At 37.4% G+C, this 19,925-nt stretch overlaps 1 protein-coding gene across 3 annotated transcripts in view; it reads right to left on the bottom strand.

Moving 5' to 3' along the window:
- LOC122630277 (irregular chiasm C-roughest protein-like) overlaps nucleotides 1-9,954 on the bottom strand; it is a 120,760-nt gene extending 110,806 nt beyond the window's left edge. For all 3 annotated transcript variants that reach the window (XM_043814610.1, XM_043814611.1, XM_043814613.1), the window contains exon 1: nucleotides 8,959-9,954. In XM_043814610.1, the coding sequence (XP_043670545.1) occupies nucleotides 8,959-9,167 (209 nt within the window). In that variant the 5' untranslated portion in view covers nucleotides 9,168-9,954. The remainder of the gene's footprint in view (nucleotides 1-8,958) is intronic.
- Between the last annotated feature and the right edge of the window lie 9,971 nt (nucleotides 9,955-19,925).

Raw genomic sequence — 19,925 nt, 5'->3', positions numbered from 1 at the left:
AATAACGTCATATAACGAATGTCTACTTCACGAGCTTCCACAACTTCGACTAATTATGCAATGAAATTATAATTCCGTCTAATGACTCAACCAAATACTTATATCTGAATTTTTTTTCTTTTCTTTCCTTCTTTTTTCTTTTCTTTTTTTTTTTTAATTTTCAAGCAAACCTTAAGATTCGACATCTCGAGTAAGTCGGGGCTTTAAGTTCGACACTTCGTTTTAATTGGAACGATCCCGTATACGAAGCATAACGACGTATATACAGCGTATAAGTGTCAACGAGATACTAATCGAACCTAACACGCGTGTACGACGCGGATCGTTAACCATCGTATTCGTTCCATCAAGAGATTCTACAATATTTATTTTTATTCACTGAAATATCACGTCACGATCGAGCATTTGATAATATCAATTTCTTTTTCCGAAAACTAATGGTAGGTTTTACATATTCATAGGTTTCATTATATAGAATTTCATTAATTTCTATTTGCTGAAACCATCAGGCTAACGTTTCATTGGCGATATCGATCGAGATCAAACTATTCCAAAAAATCATCTCTTTCAACATTTGTTACTTCTTCGAAAATCATCGACTTCGATAATCGTAAATATCACTAACGATGCTTTGTGTATCTTCTGAAAGATAAGTTCGCGGTTGTTTTAATTCTATTCCCTCATTAATTTTCCTCTTCTCGCGCGAGTCACATAAATCACATACATGAAGTTGATTGCGCTACGGTAAACTTGTAGGAAGCTCCATAGTACTGGTGATTCGTACTGTAATTTGACAATAACTTTCTACGTTTGCGACTTTGAGTTTACGTTGAATAAGAGCCCCATACGTTGACGGAGTAGGGGGAAAGAGGAAGAAAAGCGACGAATACGACTACGACGATTACGACTATGACGACGTCGCGTTTATTTAAGCCAGATGAATGACGTTATATTAATATTACGAGCTCTGTGTGCCATTCCAACGCGAAGATTAAGCTCGACGAAAGAAAATGGGATACATCGACCTTAGAACTCAAGTCCCTCGTGCGTTCCATACGCCTCGTAAAATACCAAACGTTTGCTCCAATATACTCACTACTCAACTTGTTTAATAATGTTATATTCGAAGTATTAGTTTTTTTTATATCTATCTCTGTATCTCTTGTTGTCTGTAATCACAAATAACTAATTAATACACGGTTAGTGTTTTCGAAATCGTAGAATATAAAAAAGAGTATTTATTGATTGAATAGAGTCATCGAGTCTCTTTTTCTATGACAGTGTTTCTCTCTCTCTCTCTCTCTCTCTCTCTCTCTCTCTTTCTCTCTCCATTTGGAAACTATCAGCTAATCGACTAATAGCTGTGTCTATTTGATTTACTATCTGTAACGTGAATTACCTTTGTATTTACTTTTCTATAATTATATGGCAAACGAAACTTCAGTTACATACGAGTGAAAATCCTTCTCGACCTGTAATTTATCTCCTATCGCATTAGGACAAGTGAGAAAGGTACGAGGAGACCTCGAAAGCGATTTGAGTTGATAGCCATGCATCGAATTCATCGGTCTAATTCACACAAAAGGTATTTGAAACTCTGCGTTTACAAATTTCTGTTCTGTCGTTGTAAACGCAGAATACCCTTCTCGTACTACCCACGTAACTATGGTAACTTCTATTCCAATATTCACGGTCATTCGTCACACATATTATACATTAATAAACTTCGACGCGTGGTGTAGTGTGTAAGTATGTGTGTACGGTAACCAGTCGGGGTAGATTCAAATTCGTTCGGTGACCCGTTATTGGCAGGAAATCATTGCTGAAAATCCAAATTGATCAGCGAACGAAAACACCCATCGATTTATACGTTGAATTAACATGGAAAACTTTCAATGGATATATATGGATCGCATTTGACTAATCTTATTACTAATTGCTATTACTCTAAACTACAGTTAGATTTTCCTTTAAAATAAAACGTCGAGTTAATAGAATCATTTTGGGAAGGATAGGAGATGGGGATTTTGAGTTTTCAAAACTCAAGCTGCGGTTTTGTCGAAAGAGGGCCCTTTAAGAGAAAGGGAAAAGGTATGGAGCTGTAGCACGGCTATTTTACATTCCGTATTTCTCGGTTCGTTATTTATGCAAACTACCGGAATATACGATGAGAAAATGTATGTTTATGCAAATGGCTTGTACAAGCTTTGAGATATGTTTCGAGGAAAAGTCTTAACCTTTAACACCAGCTGGTGTTCAAAACTTAAGAAAGAGTCTCTTTAAAAGGGAAACCTGATACAAAAGAGATTTGTATCAATAACTATGGATATAAAAGAACATCGAATTTGACGTTAAAAGAAAAGATAAATAGTTTTAAAATATTATTAATGAAATTGAATATATAAATACTTATTCAAAAAGTACCGTAGAAAGAGCAAACAACTATGAAGATTCATAGTCGTTTTCAACAGTGCAAGAGAATGCGAACAGTAAAGCGAGATTCTCAAGATTAGAGTACACTCGTATCTAACTCATAATTAGCGTGTTTTAATGACGATGCTTTGCCAAGTGTACCGACGTGCATCGCTACTTCGCTCTTCTTAATCATGAAAAAGACGTTGCCTGGAGGCACAATCTAACGACGACGACTTTCGAAGATGCCTAAGAATTCTCTTTATGTGACTTGCAGAGATATTTCAACATTTCCATCTTGCTAAGAGAAACGTATAAATAGAAAAAGATCGGAAATAGTAAAGCTGATTATCTATTTTCGAAACAATGAAATGGAATTTCGTTTCGTTTGGAAAATGAGATATGAAAATAGAGAAAATAGAAAATTTTGTATTCTACAAGAACGAACGACGAGAAAAATCCAAGAGAATTTTGATCGTTGGCGTTAATTAAAATAATGCTTACGAGATAATTAATTTGTGGTGGCGCAAAGTGATGGACGACCACTTGGATACACTATTCCTCTGGACTGCGTATAAAGAGAAAGAGAGAGAGAGAGAGAGAGAGAGAGAGGAAAGAGGAAAGAGGATATAATAATGCTGCTACGCGGTAGCCAACACCGGAACGTTCACCGTACGCAAATTAATCGATTAGAATTAATTGTTCCAGTTCGTTGCTGTGTACAGATACATATACTCAGTCAGAGAAATGTTCTAAATTCTTTTTCAGATTTAAATAATTTTTTTAAATTATTTTAGGTGTTTTACATTTATATATATATAAAAATATATATATATATATGCACACTCAAAACAAAAAAGAATTTTGTATATATATATATATACATATATATATATATACGTGTGTGTGCGTAAATATGCGTTGTATGAATTAGATGAAGAATTTAAGAAAAAAATGGTTCCAAAAATGTCAGTATATTTTTGTGTACAAACCGTACATACAACACACACGCATAAAGGTTTATATATACATCCTTTTTTTTGTACGTTTATATATACGTCCTTTTTTTTTTTTTACGTAAGCTCGAGTTTCGTTCCTTCGTAAAATATAAAACGATTTATTCGCTGCTGACTTTTATCACGCGCTATGTCCTCTTAATATTCCACTCCTGGCCATCACTTATCATAATATTTTCTTCCCGCGCATTAATATTTCGAGCTAGTTCGCGAGTTTCCTTTCCGCGGAGACTCTTTTTCTCTGGTAAAAATTTCAAAACTCGGGAAACAGACGCTGCGAGTGGCAGCTGCAGAAGCTTAACCTCCTGCGGCCTCTACAACCCCTACGTTTGTTCGTTTGTTCGTTCGTTCGGCCAGAAGCTGAGTCACCCCTATAAAAAAACTTGTTCGAACTTTGCGAATAAAAACGAGCGATTGCCTTTGACCAAGCGACAATATGATTTTACGATGACGCCACTAATGTCATTTTATTTCCTACGTATCCTTCATGAACGAATCTTTTGTTTTTTAAACAATTTTTTTTTCTTTTAAAGTCATTTACATCGTAAAAAATAAAGAAAATTTTAGTTTTGAATTATATTTTTGTATTCGTTGATATTATTTTTCTCTTTTTTCTTTTTTTTTAGAATCACCTAGTGTATATTACGAACATGACTATCAAGAAACTACATTCTCAAAAGGATCAGATTTACATGAACGTTATTTTTAAAGAGCAACAACGTAACGTGGAGAGCATGCAAGGGGATGACCATTTGTAGGACTCGTTTTGCATAAGTGTATAACGTTATCACATTCGTGCAACTTGGTACGATGGCTTGTGGCCGAAGGTGGTAACGAGGGGAGAGTAAGAGAGAGAGAGAGAAAGAGAGATAGAGAGTATATGTGTATGTGTGTGTGTATACCGAGGAAGTATAGTCTCGCCTTAATTGTACATCGTATGCGAGATCTCTGCAACATAATCTATTATACTTCTTGTAAATGTATTCTTTATATAGAATTTCAAATTAAATGTATCAAATAAGAAATACGGGTGTTTTCATGATCGACAACGAGCTGTCTTATCACGAATCGAATTTCTTTTTGTTTCGTGTAATCGATTAATAGAGTAACAAAAAAAAGAAAGAAAATAATAAATAATAATTTATTATATATATATATATATATATATATATATATATAAACGAAAGTACGGAAACAACATATTGCAATGTGAACGTACAGTCTTTTTCGCACAAAATTTCCTGGTGCAAAATTTCGAAATTGAAGAAGCGTCACCGATAAAATTTTGTTAGTTCGACGATGCAACGGAAAGCTTTTTCTCACGGTAACAAAATCGAGTTTCCCCGGCTTGCCGGATGAACAAACGAGGAAAAGAGTAAAGAGTAAAGAGAAAGAGAGAGAGAGAGAGAGAGAGAGAGAGAGAGAGAGAGAGAGAGAGAGAAACAACGGATCGGAAAGAGAAATGGAAAAAAAGATAGATAGCTATACTACATCGAAAAAGAGAAAGATAAAAAGAGAAAAAAGGAAAAGAGAAAGAGAAAGACAACGTCCGATGGCTTTTGGCTCCTATCTACGGTGTCCTGATTTATCGCATTACATACAGTGCACTGACGCTTTACACGAGCGAACGGGAGCCACGACGCTTCGGGCTTCTCAGGAACGAATTTTATTTACTTTCAGCAAATCGATCGGTGGGTGGCACGGAAAGGAAGGGTGCTACGCTGCTGCCGGCAGTGCTCGTAGCAGTGGATGGGTCGCCACCAAGCCTGGGAAAGCGAACCGACGACGTAGAGTTACGTGTTGGTGTTACTGATGTTGAAGTTGGTAGTATTAGTAATAGTTGTAGCAGCAGTAGTAGTAATAGTAGTAGTGGTAGTAGTGGAGGTGGTGGTCTCGTCGGGCTGCCCTGCCCTGGCCTCGCCTGGTCTCACCCCCACAAGCCAGTAGCAACCCACCCAACCCCCTTCTAGCCTTTCGTTTCGCCCGACGTTATATCATAGTCTCCTTCTTCCAACTCGTGAATTTTACGCCGACAAATCGGCCCTTCTGAAAACGAGGAGCACACGATTCCAGCTCCTTCTTCCTACGTTCCGCGTTTCACGGCTCGCCGCTTCGAGAGGAGCAGACTCTCGCGAAATAAAGGGAGGAACTCTTTTTACAGGATAGAGTCCCTTTCCGAATCGAGAAAGAGACTTTTCTTTATGGAGATGAAAAATGGTTCGCCAAAGGGGACACCCTAACGTTTATATCGTCCTTCAATTTCTACGATACCACTTTTGTTATTTTCCCTTTTTATTTTTTTTCTCTTTACTTTTTTTTTTGAGTGTTCTGTCTCTCTCTTCTTTCTCTTCTTTCTCTATCCGTAATATCTATTTTGTTTTTTATCATTCACCCCATCTCGTTCGCGTCGTGTCGATTTCGATTATTTCACAACAAATAGATCTGCCGTATTAAAAGCCACTGTAGTATCATATTAATTATATCTCATTAGTAAAAGGTTTACTGTCGTCGATATCTCCTGCGCATCGAGCAACAGCTGTGTAAGCTTTTAAAAGCTAGCCGAGAGGTAATTCGACGACGTAAATTAAAACCTTGCCGCGTACGCCGTAACACGAGGAACTAATCGATTATGGAACGATGTACTATTATCTCCTTAGATTCTTTCTAACGCTCTTATTTATTTTCCAACGAACAAATTTTTTGAAATAGGAAAAGGGTCAACAAGAGCAATTAACGCGAGTATCGATTTATGACGATCTTAAAAGAAAAATTCCGATAAGAGAGCTTCTTACTCTTTGAGGTAATCAAAAAGTCTCCCAAGAGTTGTTCCTTGGTACTACTCTTTATTACGTAAAGGACTTCGAGAGATCTTCTTCTAGTAGAGAAAGACAGAGAAAGGCAGAGAGGGAAGGGGGGAGAGAGAGAGAGAGAGAGAGAGAGAGAGAGAGAGATGAAAAAATCAGGTAGAAATTACACTGACGACAAAGACGAGCTGAAAGTATGAAAAAAGATAGGAAGATGATCGCTCGACAAAAAAAAAGAGTATCTTTACTTGGAGTACTCGCATATTTTCTCTCTCTCTCTCTCTCTTTCTCTCTCATTCACTCTCTCTTTCCCTCTCTCTCTTTCTTTCATTTTGGTAGTATTCCTAACTCGTTTCCAGCCTCGTTCCTTCGTGGCGGAAGTGAGGCTACTACGTGCCGATATTAAAGTGCTATTTAGCTCTCGGAATAGTCGGAATTAAAATTCCACCGACGAATTCTATCTCGGCAAGCGAGGGTGGATCGGCCATGAAAGAGAGAGAGAGAGAGAGAGAGAGAGAGAGAGAGAGAGAGAGAGATGAAGGGTTGAATGAATGAACGTATAAGAAAGAGAAAGAGAAGGAGATATCCATGTAGGGCCGAGCTTATACACGCGTTTATACATGCAGGCATACTGTATATATAGTCATGTACCTTCATTATGCTTCTCTCTCTCTCTCTCTCTCTCTCTTTCTTTCTTTTTCTCTCCCATTCTCTAGTAATTCGGTAACTTGAAAAAAACTGGAATTTTCAAAGCGATTCTAATGCGAGCACCGAGAGTTCGTTATCGAAGTTATAAAATCGCAGAGTGTGCCAACTTTTCTCATACTATTAAGTCGAATTAACTTTAGAACGAGAATCTTAAACATTTTCATAGTGCCAAAGATATATATATGTGTGTGTGTGTTTGTGTATATGTGTGTATTTATGTATAAAAGTATGTAAGAGTAATTCGAGATTCGTATACTTTGAATTCGATGTTTCGATTACAACATAAATTCTCTTTATTGAGGCTATTCCTATTCTTCTCTCTTTCTGTCTCTCTCTCTCTCTCTCTCTCTCTCTCTCTCTCTCTCTCTCGCTCTTTCTCTTTTGTGATTCTTGTTACTCTGCAAATGGAATCGGTTTAGAAAGGAGTAATTGAATGAAATGTTAGTTACGTTCAGTGGGCGAGTCTTCGTTTGATATAAAGAGAACTGACATACAAACAAAAGTCGGTACACATGTCCATCAAGTTAATATTTCTCTTATTCATTTATTTTAAATGTCGAGTTACGATTTAAATTTAAAACTCACAGAACCGTACACTCAATCTGATTGAGAAACATATGTATGAACCGTTATAACCGGTCGATATCCATCGGAAAATATCTATAATCAAACGACAAAACGGTCGGGGGTTGAAGTATTTAAGTGTGGATACATTTAAAATGATACTATGTTCGTTCGCACAAAATCAATGATTCTTAATCGAGTTAAAGCGTCACATACGATAATTTCGTATAGTAGATAGAAAATAGTCATCGAACGAAGGAAAGAAAGAAAATATAAAAAAAAAAGAAAAGTGAGGGGAAAAATTAAGTACCGTTATATAAAACTTTCGCGCTGGAAATTGAGGAAATTGCATATAATTGTAAATCGACGATCGAAACGCCATGGTATTCGCATTTATTTCGATCTAAATCGATATTCGTTTCTCAATGATCATCCGAAACGTATTTTATCGTAGCGTGCCATGCGTATACATTGATACGCACATCGATATCAATAGTTAAAAAAAACGAGAAAGAAAAAAAGAAAGAAAACCATGAAAATTTCGTCCTGGTACGTTTTACCTAAAGAAAATCGATATTTCCTCGGCGACGAGTGGCCCAAGCTTATTCCGCGTTTCATTCGCGTGGTAATTGCCTTCTCAAAAAAAGAACTTTTTCTTTCTCTCTCTCTCTCTCTCTCTTTCTCTTTCTCTCTTTCTCTCTCTTTCTCTCTCTCTCTTTTCATTTCTCTGACATACGTATGTCCCGTACATAACGTACATATTCTACGTCGGCAGTGTGCACGACGAGTGCAGAATATCGATCCTTTGAATATTTTAAGGCGCCCTACATATATTTGACGCGTTCCCAGAGCACTGAGGAAGATCGTCCTCCGGCGCCATGCTCGAAGAACACACGAAAACGATCGAACGAGAAATTCTGCCCAATTATCTCTATGTCCATCTTTCTCTCTCCCTCTTTCTGTATATCCATCGATCTATCTATCTATCTATCTATCTATCTATCTATCTATCTATCTATCTATGTATATATCGATCTCTCTCTCTCTCTCTCCCTCTCTCTCGCTCTGATGATGGTGTGTTACGGTCGTCACTTAATCGAGCAAACTAATTTCACCGGATACTATCCTCGCATGATTGGGCAAAAGTATTCGAGTAGATAGCGGGGTCACGCTTGATCGGCGAAGCGTGTTTCAATCGTGGTACACGTTCGGAGCACATAATCGAGCGCACGCTTCGAAAGTAAACGCGCGATAAACGTCGACGTCGAACATAAAAATCGATCTTACGTATTCGCGTAAGGATAGCAAGTATGTATGTGTATAGTATGAGAGCACAATTGATGCTAAAAAAAGATCAATGGAAAGAGTGTTGTGAAGGATATATTAAAAATATATATATATATATATATATATATATATATATACGTATAGGTATATATCGTCTATATATCTACCTTGTAACGCTCCAATTCGTAACATCGGTCGAGGTGCTCGCGAAAGCGCGGCACATCGTCACCACAGTGCTGAGGCAAAGATCCATGGTGCTGCTGGCGATCATGAACGCTGCCATCATCGCTCGATATCCGTGACTCACTGTGTATATGTTATAATAGTAATAACGTAAGATAGAAGAAAATAAATGCACGATCTTTCGTAAACACATAAAACGAAGAATTGTATAAGAAGCACCAAATAGTAGTTGTAGTAGTAGTAGTAGTAGTAGTGTAGTAATGGTAGTAATATCAATGTAAAAAACCGATAGTAAAAACGTAAACAACGAAGAAGAATATAGAGAAGGACGAATGGTCGTCCTTCGTGACACACGAATAATAATACACAGGAGGAACGATAATCCCACGGGAAAGGTCGCACGTGTTTTAGGGTGGTTTTAACGGACACGATAGCACACACTCGCGAGCACGGAGTTCTCCTTGAAGGTTAATAATCCTTTGATAAATAGAATAGAGATCTTGAGTCAGCAACGATCTTGAGAGCAACAATAGGAATCGCAGGATGCTTCACGACGACGACAGCGTTGATGTTGATGTCGATGATGATGATAATGATAACGATGATGATGATAATGATGATGACGACGACGACGACGACGACGACGGCGACGACGACGGCGACGGCGACAGTGGCTGCGATGATGTCGAGGAGAACACTCGCCAACACCTGCAGTACCAATAGTGATAGTACTCTTATTAGCGATCGCGTAGTACGACAATGCTTGACGAGGCTCATATTGTCAGGAGGAACCGATGATATCCGTGACGTCGAGTGCCAGGTTTCGCGGCTCGACGCGTCCGTTATCGGGCGACATCGCGTCGCGACATTCGTACGATCACACGATGGACCAGGCAAAGTACTCACGGAGAAGGACACACCACTCTGAACCGAAGAAGCTCGATCGTTATCTCTCTATTTCTATTTCTCTCTCACTCACTCACTCATTCTCTTTATCAGACGTAATCACACTGTTCCTCTTCACTTCTTTTTCTGTCTTGGTCAATTTTTCTTCGTGTCCCTTTCGTTACATACAATAATGACGATGACGGAAACGACGACGATGATGATGACGATGATGATGATGATGACGGTGACGATGACGATGACGATGAGGAGGTGAACGACGACGACGACGACGCCGACGACGATTGGAACAACGGTGCGTGTCTATCTTAATCGCGGCGCGACGCGACGCACGCGGCACCGACATACATACGTATCAGAGGAGAGTTGGTACGGAACTACTGACGGCTCCTCCGTTCTCGGCACTCGCATCCCCACCACCTCGCGACCGGCTCGCCCCACTACCATCGAACGAGTACGCGCGCGCCCCTTACCCCCTCCATCGGCCCGTGTAATGGGCACGCACCGAGCTACCCGGAGCGTGACACACGCTCACGGCTCGTAGTGGGGGTATCGGTCGCGTGGCAGTTCCGTCGTGGCGGGGCACGGAACGAATCGTCAAACAGAAAGAGAGGGATAGAGATAGCCGATCTCTCGCGTGCGCATGCGTACTTCTCAAGATACTACACTACTACTACGCTACTACTCTACTACTGCTACTACTAGTCTACTACTACTCTACTACGCTACTCTACTACTACTACTATTCTTCTACTATTCTACTACTACTCTACTACGCTACTCTACTACTACTACTATTCTTCTACTACTCTACTACTACTATTATTATTCTACTAATCTATTACTACTATTAATATTATTACTTATACTACTATTACTATTATTAATACTACTACGTATATTAATATCTCACCCTTCCTGAAAATGTTACCCGAGTACCTTCTCATTCAATCTTCTCTACGTACTTGCATCTAGCGATGGGACTAATTCGATTACTGTTTTGAAATGTTCGATCAAAGCTAGTTGTGATATTCATAAGGCGACATCAACCAGGAATCGAAACTTGTTACTTAATTCCGATCGATTTGATTAGTGTAAACGTTATTTGAAATTTAAATTGATATCAACGGATTGTAGTATTTAATGATAAGGAATGGATCTGAGTAATTTCAAAGCCAGAATATACGCGAATAAAGAGAAATGTAATTATTTTCAATGGATAACGATGAGAAATATTATACAAAAGCAATGCTTGTAACTGTATTAATCCTATCTCTACTTGTAATAATTGTGAGTACGTTTAACAACACACCGAAAACCATTACGAACGAATACGTTGTCGAATTAACTACGCTAATATTTCCACCCCTGCGTTTCTCTCCGACTACAATGTCGCATTTTCAAATTAACCGCTTCGTCGATTCGACGCAAGCAAAAAGGTCAGAGACAGCTAATGAAAGGAGTCGCGCTTGCGCCATTGTCGAAACTGAACTCGTTCACACAACGACTATCGAGAGTATGGTACGCATTTACCTCGAGTGATCTTCATTCCGTGTGTCTAAAGATCAGTATTCATCCTTCGAAGTATCTGATGGACGATTTGACACTTGTCTACCTAACGCTGTAATAATATTTTAGAGGATCTTTAAATCTGTCGATAAAAAGGCTTTCGATGTCGATCGAACTGACAATCACTATCTAGATAACTCGATCCTGAATTATTCATGAACCAGAAGAACCAGTTAGATTCCACCAAGACTATATATATTAATGATTACTATACGATTATGAAATGTATGATCTATGTTAATTAATAAATCATAGAGATCACAAGAGATCGTTGGATGATATCGATAACATGTTCTGTAAATATGGAAACGCTTGTAAGATTCGTATCACAGATCGAGAGAGAGAGAGAGAGAGAGAGAGAGAGAGAGAGAGAGAGAGAGAGAGAGAGAGAGAGAGAGAGAGAGAGAGAGAGAGTATCTTGATCGAAAGTTTTGAAATGTCGATTGGTTATCCTGGCTTGTAAAATATTCAAGGTCGACTGAACCGAATTCACATTCGAATCTCGGCGATACATTTTCTCTCTCTCTCTCTCTCTCTCTCTCTCCCTTTCTGTCTCTTTCTCTCTATGTAGAACATTTTCCCTACAAATGCGGTACTCCCATTAGATCTCTGAGTAAATTTCAAATCGCCAGGGTGAAACGGAAAGGAATCTAGAAGGACGCATGCGCATTACGATACCGCAGCGCACGTATTCCCCAGTAGAAAACGCACGTAAGCACGTACGTACGAAACGACGGAGACCGTGAGGGTAGCAAAAGGAAGAGAGAGGACGTTCCAAACCCGGCAATCACTAGAGTACGGTGATAACGAGAGCAACCACTGGGAATTTACGTGACTTCTGGGAAGAATATCACTTTGGAGTCATACTACATTCCTTTTTCAATTTTCTTGTATTTTCATCGATGAAATTACATTTTGATGATGACACATATTAAAATCGTTAATAATTAATCGATATTTAATAAAGACATTTAGTTTAACGATTTTCTATTAAAACGGGATGACGTGAAAATAATCAGTAAATATAATTTATAAATATTTTTGATTTTCCGTTCAATAGTAGTCATTATAGAGGATATACAGATCATAATATCTCTTCTATATTAGTTTGTATACACGTTCACGTTTACGTCGTTGGTGTTCAAGCAGCTTGTATTACGCATCATAGGGAAGATCTTCAAAAGGTTATTAATGGACGCGTTTATAGGGGTCGGCCTGTTTCAATAATCAAGCTCGTGTTTGCAAGGACACTTCTGGGAAGGCTTTCCCCTTCTCGCTAATAATTTCGCAGTATCACTGTGAATACGAGAAATTGACAAAAGTGGCCGAAACTTCCTGGTCTCATTAATTTGACATTGGTACCATTGTGTCGTTCGAAAGAAAAAGAAAAAAAAAGAGCTGAGCACGAAGAAAAGAAGAGGGGAAACGTTTCTTTCCTACCACGAAGCTATTTCTTTTACCCTAAGGAGGATCATTGAACGGAATGACGGATGAATGTCGACGATGGTAAGATATAGTATCCTCTTAAAAATAATAAGCTTTCATATTTAATATTATTGTATGGCTCAGCTGTTTCAAGCTGAAACAATTGTATTATGAGGTAATTATAAAGTTACAAAGAATAATAGAAGTAAATGCGAGAGTGGTAGAAACATATAGACAAGGGCCTTGTAAAATCTAACCATAATAACAGAAAATAAAGCTAACGTAAACATTACGCATGACCTCAATGTTTCCTGAAATTGAATTTAAACCAAGTTATACTATCAGGTATAATATGATCTCCTATTACTCGCGTAATTAAGAAAGTAATAACAAATAACATAGGACATTGAGTCGAATGGATCGTTATTAGATCGGACGATACTATAAACGGTTGAAGTGATCAATGATTTTCGTTCAAATGAATTTTACATCCGTCCATTTCTCTATCGATAATCTTCTCGAAATATGAATCATATATTGTTAGACTAGAAAAGATATCTCTTCGTACGTGCCCGCAACAATTTTCGTCAATACGATACAATCAAACAATTTAATCAATATTCTATTTATTTGAGTGAAACGAACGCGATATAAGTAATCAGTTACTTTTACGAGGAAGGACTAGGGAAGAAGAAATTTTTCTAAGGTATAAAGATAGTGCTTGCGCAAGCGACTCCTACGAGATCGTGAAAATGTATGAGGATAACGAAGAAAGGAGAAGGGCTTCTACCCCTTATCATTTCTCTTTCTCTCTCTCTTTCTCTTCCCTATTACTATCTCTATACCGTATATATACCTATAATATGTATATATATATATATATATATATATATATCTGCCTTCACCGTTGTCATACACACTCTTCTTCAAGCTTTCCCTCTTACTCTTCTCAGAAATAGTGAGAATCGGCAGAACATGAAAATGAGACTTCTCCCGTTGGGAGGTTATTCGCTAATCCTTGGATACCGGATTAAGTGCGGCTTCGACTTAATTGATTTTCTAATATGTATTAATCCAGGATATTGCTCGAGTTCGTCGATGTAGGCGAATTGATAAGAAATCTAACGTGAAATTCTATATGTAATATATGTGCTTTTAGTCTATCAGGGAATAATTTAAAGACAATAAATTGAACAAATATTTATTAGTTATAGATGCATATAAAAAGAACGAAATATATATATATATATGTCTTTTTTGAATTTTTGCAAGATTGAAATATTCTATTACAGTACTTTATTCAAATATACATTGTATGTATATTTTTGAAAAATAAGGGGCTCTAAAATCGTCTTCGTGGTGCTTCAACTACCATGACATAGTACATAAGACTTAGCCAAGCTTTCTAAATCCGATCGTCCAGAAATCATTTGTAAGTCTTTTGCAAATAGTCGTTCGCTAAACCGACGGGTAACGTGACACGGGGCACTCATGTCACAATTTAAATCACATTGCGATCTTCGCGCATGATTGCATAAGCGTCTACAATTCTAAGATATAACGATGTCGTTTCAATCGGATTTAATAATGAGATTCGAGAATCATCTTTGATATGAGTTTTATCGCAAGAAGCCGCTGTATATCTCATATTACATCATATTTTATAATGTGCATGTTTTCTATGCAAGAAAAAAATAATTTGTTAAATCGTTTGCCTACATGATGTTAACAATGCAAATTTTATAAGAGAACGGGAAATATTAGCGAGCACGCAAAAGGTCAGATATAATTAACATCGAAAAGTAGTAGATATAAAAAGAGCGAAGGTCGTTTCTTTAAAGAGTCCTTAACCTTCTACATTTATAATGCATACGAAAATATGTCAAATAAAATTATGCATATAAAATTATATAAAATAAAAGGATTCGAATATGTTGATTAAATAAAATACAATTTACTTTGGAAGTCTACGAATTTATTAGCTTTATATTTCTGTGTTTGTTTTTTTCTCTCTCTCTCTCTCTCTCTCTTTCTATTCCCTTTCCTTTTTATTTTTTTTATAAAGTTCACATTACACAATGTCACGAGTATCCGCATCGCCTGACTCAAATACGTGGGCATAGAGACTTGTATATATATATATATATATATATATATATATATATATAAATATATAATATATATATAAGATCGTACGTGTACGTAAACCCTTGCTAATTCCCACGATTTACGTGCAAACCATATTTATTTCCACGATCCGCTTCGCCATCTTTCTTGGGCGACGTATAATCTTCGAGGAGATTCCAGGTCACGTCTCGGCATCGCTTTATTTGAGAAGAATGTGCGAAGAATGGCGAACGTGGTCAGAGAGGTACTCGGATTTTTCCTCCTCCTCTCTCTCTCTCTCTCTCTTTCTCTCTCTCTCTCTCTCTTCCTTTCTGTCTGTCTCTCTTTCTCTTTCTCCCGACCGGACTCTCTTGCGAGATAGTGTCGGCTCGCGACATATTTGCCTAGGCTGTTCTAGGCGAAGTACATAGAAGAGGAGGAAGAAGAAGAAGAAGAAGAGAAAAGAGAAAAAAGGTAGAAAAAAAAGAAGAAAAAGAAAAAATGGAGAAAAGTAGTGGAAAAAGGTGCTGGTGGTACTCATAGGTGGGGGAGGGGTCGGCTGATGCTGCTGTTAGTGCTAGTGGTAGTAATAGTAGTGGTGTTAGTGGCAAAAGGGTGAGAGCAGACATATTGCCACTGTGGCACTATGCCAGCTTGAGTTTCTGCAAGGCATCCAAACGTAAATTGAATCGAGGACTAGGCTGGAATAAATCTGAAAGATGTTTATGGGTCGTACCATGCCAAGTCCATTGGCTTTTATTCGCTCTTAATTTTCAACTCTATTCCTTATCACTGAAGTTGTTTTTGTTTCTGCTTATTTTTTTCTTGTTTCATCCTCCCTCCTTTTGTTATCATTTTCTTTTCTTTTTTCTTTTTCAATGAAAAGTTTTGTTTTCATTTTCGTTTTCATTTCACAGGATCCATCGATCCCTTTAACATCGATTATTAGATATTATACTATATACAATAATACGTATACAACTAATAATATCGATATGTATGTATTATATCGTCGTCGTTGTAGTAACGCACCACAGAGTTAATGAGATCTGTTACTCGATCGCAGAAACGCATCGAGGAAACTAAATCACGCATGGTATACGGTATGTCCACGAAATAATTTCCGTCTCTTTGATCCGGATATCGGTAACCGGATATTCGATGTCGCAGCTTCACTCATAACGCCAATTGGAGAGAAGCTCGGTACCACGTGCAAAACGGGGGAAAGCAGCCAGGAAATATCGAAGATATCGTATGAGATGATATAAGTGAGAATTCGATTGATCGATACTCTTGATCGCTACTAAATTACGATCGCAGTGTATAAGAAAAAAAATGTCCTCGTAAAATTCCGTCCTTACTCGACATTATTTTACCTTCCACCGGTCAATTCTATGTGTATGAGAGAGAAAAAGAGAGAAATATGTTGGAAGTATAACTGCTTTTACACGGTTCGTTGATCTTAATAGATGTCTACTTTGTTACGCTAGACGAATACACCGTGTTCCATCTTTCAGTATATCGTACTTTTTTTCATCCTTTTACTTTTTCCTTTTTTCATTCGTTTCTTTTTCGACTTCTGAGTGTGAAAAGTCGTTAAGTCGAATAGTCGAAGCGTCGATTCGTTATAAAAATAACTGTAATTATATATCATGAATAATTTTTCCAATGATTTTCCGATAAATACGAAAAATATTGGAAATATCCTGAAAACTTGTTTTTCTCTTTGTCTCTCTCTCTCTCTCTCTCTCTCTCTCTCTCTCGCTTCTATGCTTCTTCTCTTTCATCTGCCATTTATAATAATAAAAGAATATATAAAAATATAATAATAATAAAGAAATAATAAAAAAATATTATTACACAAAGCAAAAAAATAGTTTCTCCAGCTATATCACTTATTTGAATCAAGACGACCGAGTTCGACAGAGATTTCAAAACTATTATTATCCAGCCAAATCTCTTTCCACTTACTTAATGTCCTCTTGACGGAAACGTCGATACGCTTTCAAAATAGAACATAATTACAAATTCTAATTTTATTTAAAAATGAGATCCATTACTTCTCTAAATATTTCTGTCTTTTCAGAACGAATGACACAAGGAATATTTTCTCAAGATATAAACGTTAAAACCCAAGGGTAAGGAATGACAGAATGACATTTTGACATTTACCAAACTACAATATTATGATGGGGTATCTCAATGTATTAGGAAGAAAACAATCGTAAAATGTCGGTAAACGGTCACCGACTTTTTCTCTATTTTTTTTTTTCTTCTGTCGTACGAGGAGAGAACAACAGTCGTCTGGCTTTTATCGAAAATTATATTTTCTGAGCGTGCTCGAAGGAACAATTCGGAAAGGACGATACTCTATTGTATCTTTTCGTATCTCGCGTACGAATTCGTACTGACATTAGAAACATACGGTGTTTCCTATAGTGAATTATAGTGACACGAGTTGACGACTAGTACGAACGTGGCAAGAACGTTCTAAACTTTTTCCTTCTTTAGCTTTTCCCTTTCCATCTACTTTACGTTGCTTGCAGTTGGTGAACCAATCAGCCAGCCAGCCAGTCAACCAGCTAGCAAGCCAGCAAGCAAGCTAGTAAGCCAGACAGCCGGTGCTAGCGTGGTAACCTCTCACCCTTTTATTTTTCCTTTTTTTCCTCACGGTAGCTCACTTTCAAAGAAATATCAATTTGTTGAATTATTGCGCTCAAAAGGGGTATTCGCGATGCTCTCAACTTTTATATAAGAACCGGCATGTCTTTCTCTCTATCTCTATCTCTCTCTTTCTCACTCTTTCTCTCTCTCTCTCTCTCTCCCTCTTTCTCACGACATACATGCCCTAAGAAACTAAAATAGAGAGATTGAGAGAGTGGGATAGAAAGAAAGAAAGAAAGAGAGAGAGAGAGAGAGAGAGAGAAAGAGAAAGAGAGGAAAAAGTGGCTTTTGGTTTGATTCGTAGATGTATCGTAAAGGATTCGAAATTAATATCACGACTTCAAAGCAACTTCGTATGCTTTTTCTTTTTTATGTTTTCCCATTCGACAAAAAATAAAAATCAGATTTATTATAAATTATAATTGGTCTACACGCATAGCTACACATTTTCGTGTATACGTAACGTAAAAAAAGAAAAATTTGAAAAGAGAGGAAGAGGGGGAGAAAGAGAGAGAGAGAGAAGGTTGACGGTGAGAAACGTTGGCATCAAAGGCATTTTACAAGCGAAATATCGCACGGCAAGTTCGAAGCCGTGATAACGCAATCACGCCGACACGACGCGCATTCGGCGAGGAAACGAAATTACAACACGTTTTAAGTTAACACGGTTAATAGCGAAATATGAATGTAACGACCTTCATTTCGTTACCTGCCACCGTAGCCGAAGCAAATTCTTTTGCCGTGCTGCGATCGATGATCGTGGTAACGATTAATTCGCCATTCAGAATTCAGCTTCCAGTTGCTTCTCTTTCCACGTCTTGATTACACACGGCAAATGTCGTTTCGTAAGGAAAATAAAAAAAAAAATACACTTCGATGATTCTATTTCTATTTCTATCTCTTTTCCATCTCTTTTTCCCTTATTTAAGTGTAAAAAAACAAAAAACAAATTATACGAGTTAAAAGAAAAAATTAAAGTAAAAAATACTTCGATCTCCATGTTCTATATCTCTCTTGCTCTCTCCCTCTCTCTCTCTCTCTCTCTCTCTCTCTCTCTCTCTCTCTCTCTCTCTCTCTCTCTCTTTTCTACTTGACATTTATTCTATCCTTCTTCTTCCAATTATTAATATACACTTTAGATATTATTTCTTTTTTTTTATTTCATTCTCTTCGCTCTTCAACCGCTTGAAATTGAATCGTTTATCTATTTTAATTATCACGAAAGTGTTTTTAAGTTATTTCCTAAACAGCATTTTATAGATTGTATCGTTGAAGCAACGTTACTTCGATATGACCATTTGATTATAAAGCATTGATGTACCAACTCGCATTGGTAAATGATGAGAGACCCGTAATGCGAAGGCGTGACGAAGGTTTAATTTAATAAAGTTCCCGCGAGGCTGATCGCGTTGACGCAATCGGCACGTCCGATCGACGTAAAACCAACCACTCCCTACTGAAACGTCTTGAAAGGTTTAAGTCATGCCAACCAATAGGCGTAACACTCCCTTTTAATAAAAGTCTTCCCACAAAAATTGAAACATCACGTACGATACGTAAAAATTCAATTCGTGATAAAATTCATGCTTAAATATTGACGATAAGAAATAATAAATATATTCTAAAAATTGATCATACGTTTGATTTACGAATAGAATATTTTCAACTAACGATTCGAAAGATATAGGAAGAGTAAAAAAGGGAAACAAAGAAGAAAAAAGAAGAAGAAAAAGAAGCGAATTACCCTTATCGTTAAGGGCTCTGATAGGATGGTAGTGCAAGTGCAGTAAAGGGAAAGCCTCGTTGTAGTTTCTCCTTGTCGAGGCCGGTCTGAAAAGTCTGAGAAGAGGGAGAGTGGATTTGATAAATGCCATGACATCACGAGAGCAATTATCCCTGCTACACTCTATTTGCAGTTCCCTTGCTCTTTTGCCACCCCCATCTACTCTCTCTCTCTCTCTCTCTCTCTCTCTCTCTCTCTCTCTCTCTCTCTCTCTTTCATCTTATACGCATGCGTATATTCTTTCAGCTCGATTTCATTCTCTCTATTTAATAAGATTATTAAAATATTGTTATCATTATTAAAATGTTTAACCTTGTTTGTAAACTTTTTTTTCCTGTCTGTTTTAATAACTATGACATATGTTGTTATTACTTTATAATTTTCAAAAGTCAAATACTTCTCGTTTCTTTCGCGACTCGAGATTCGTGGCGATACGCAATAATGCTTCTATTGTAAGAAAAAGAGAAGAAAGAGAAATAGAAGAAGAAGAAGAAGAAG

This window comes from Vespula pensylvanica, chromosome 6, assembly GCF_014466175.1.
Source record: "Vespula pensylvanica isolate Volc-1 chromosome 6, ASM1446617v1, whole genome shotgun sequence".
NCBI classification, from domain to species: Eukaryota; Metazoa; Arthropoda; class Insecta; order Hymenoptera; family Vespidae; genus Vespula; species Vespula pensylvanica.
This window is presented reverse-complemented; position numbering and strand designations above follow the sequence as displayed.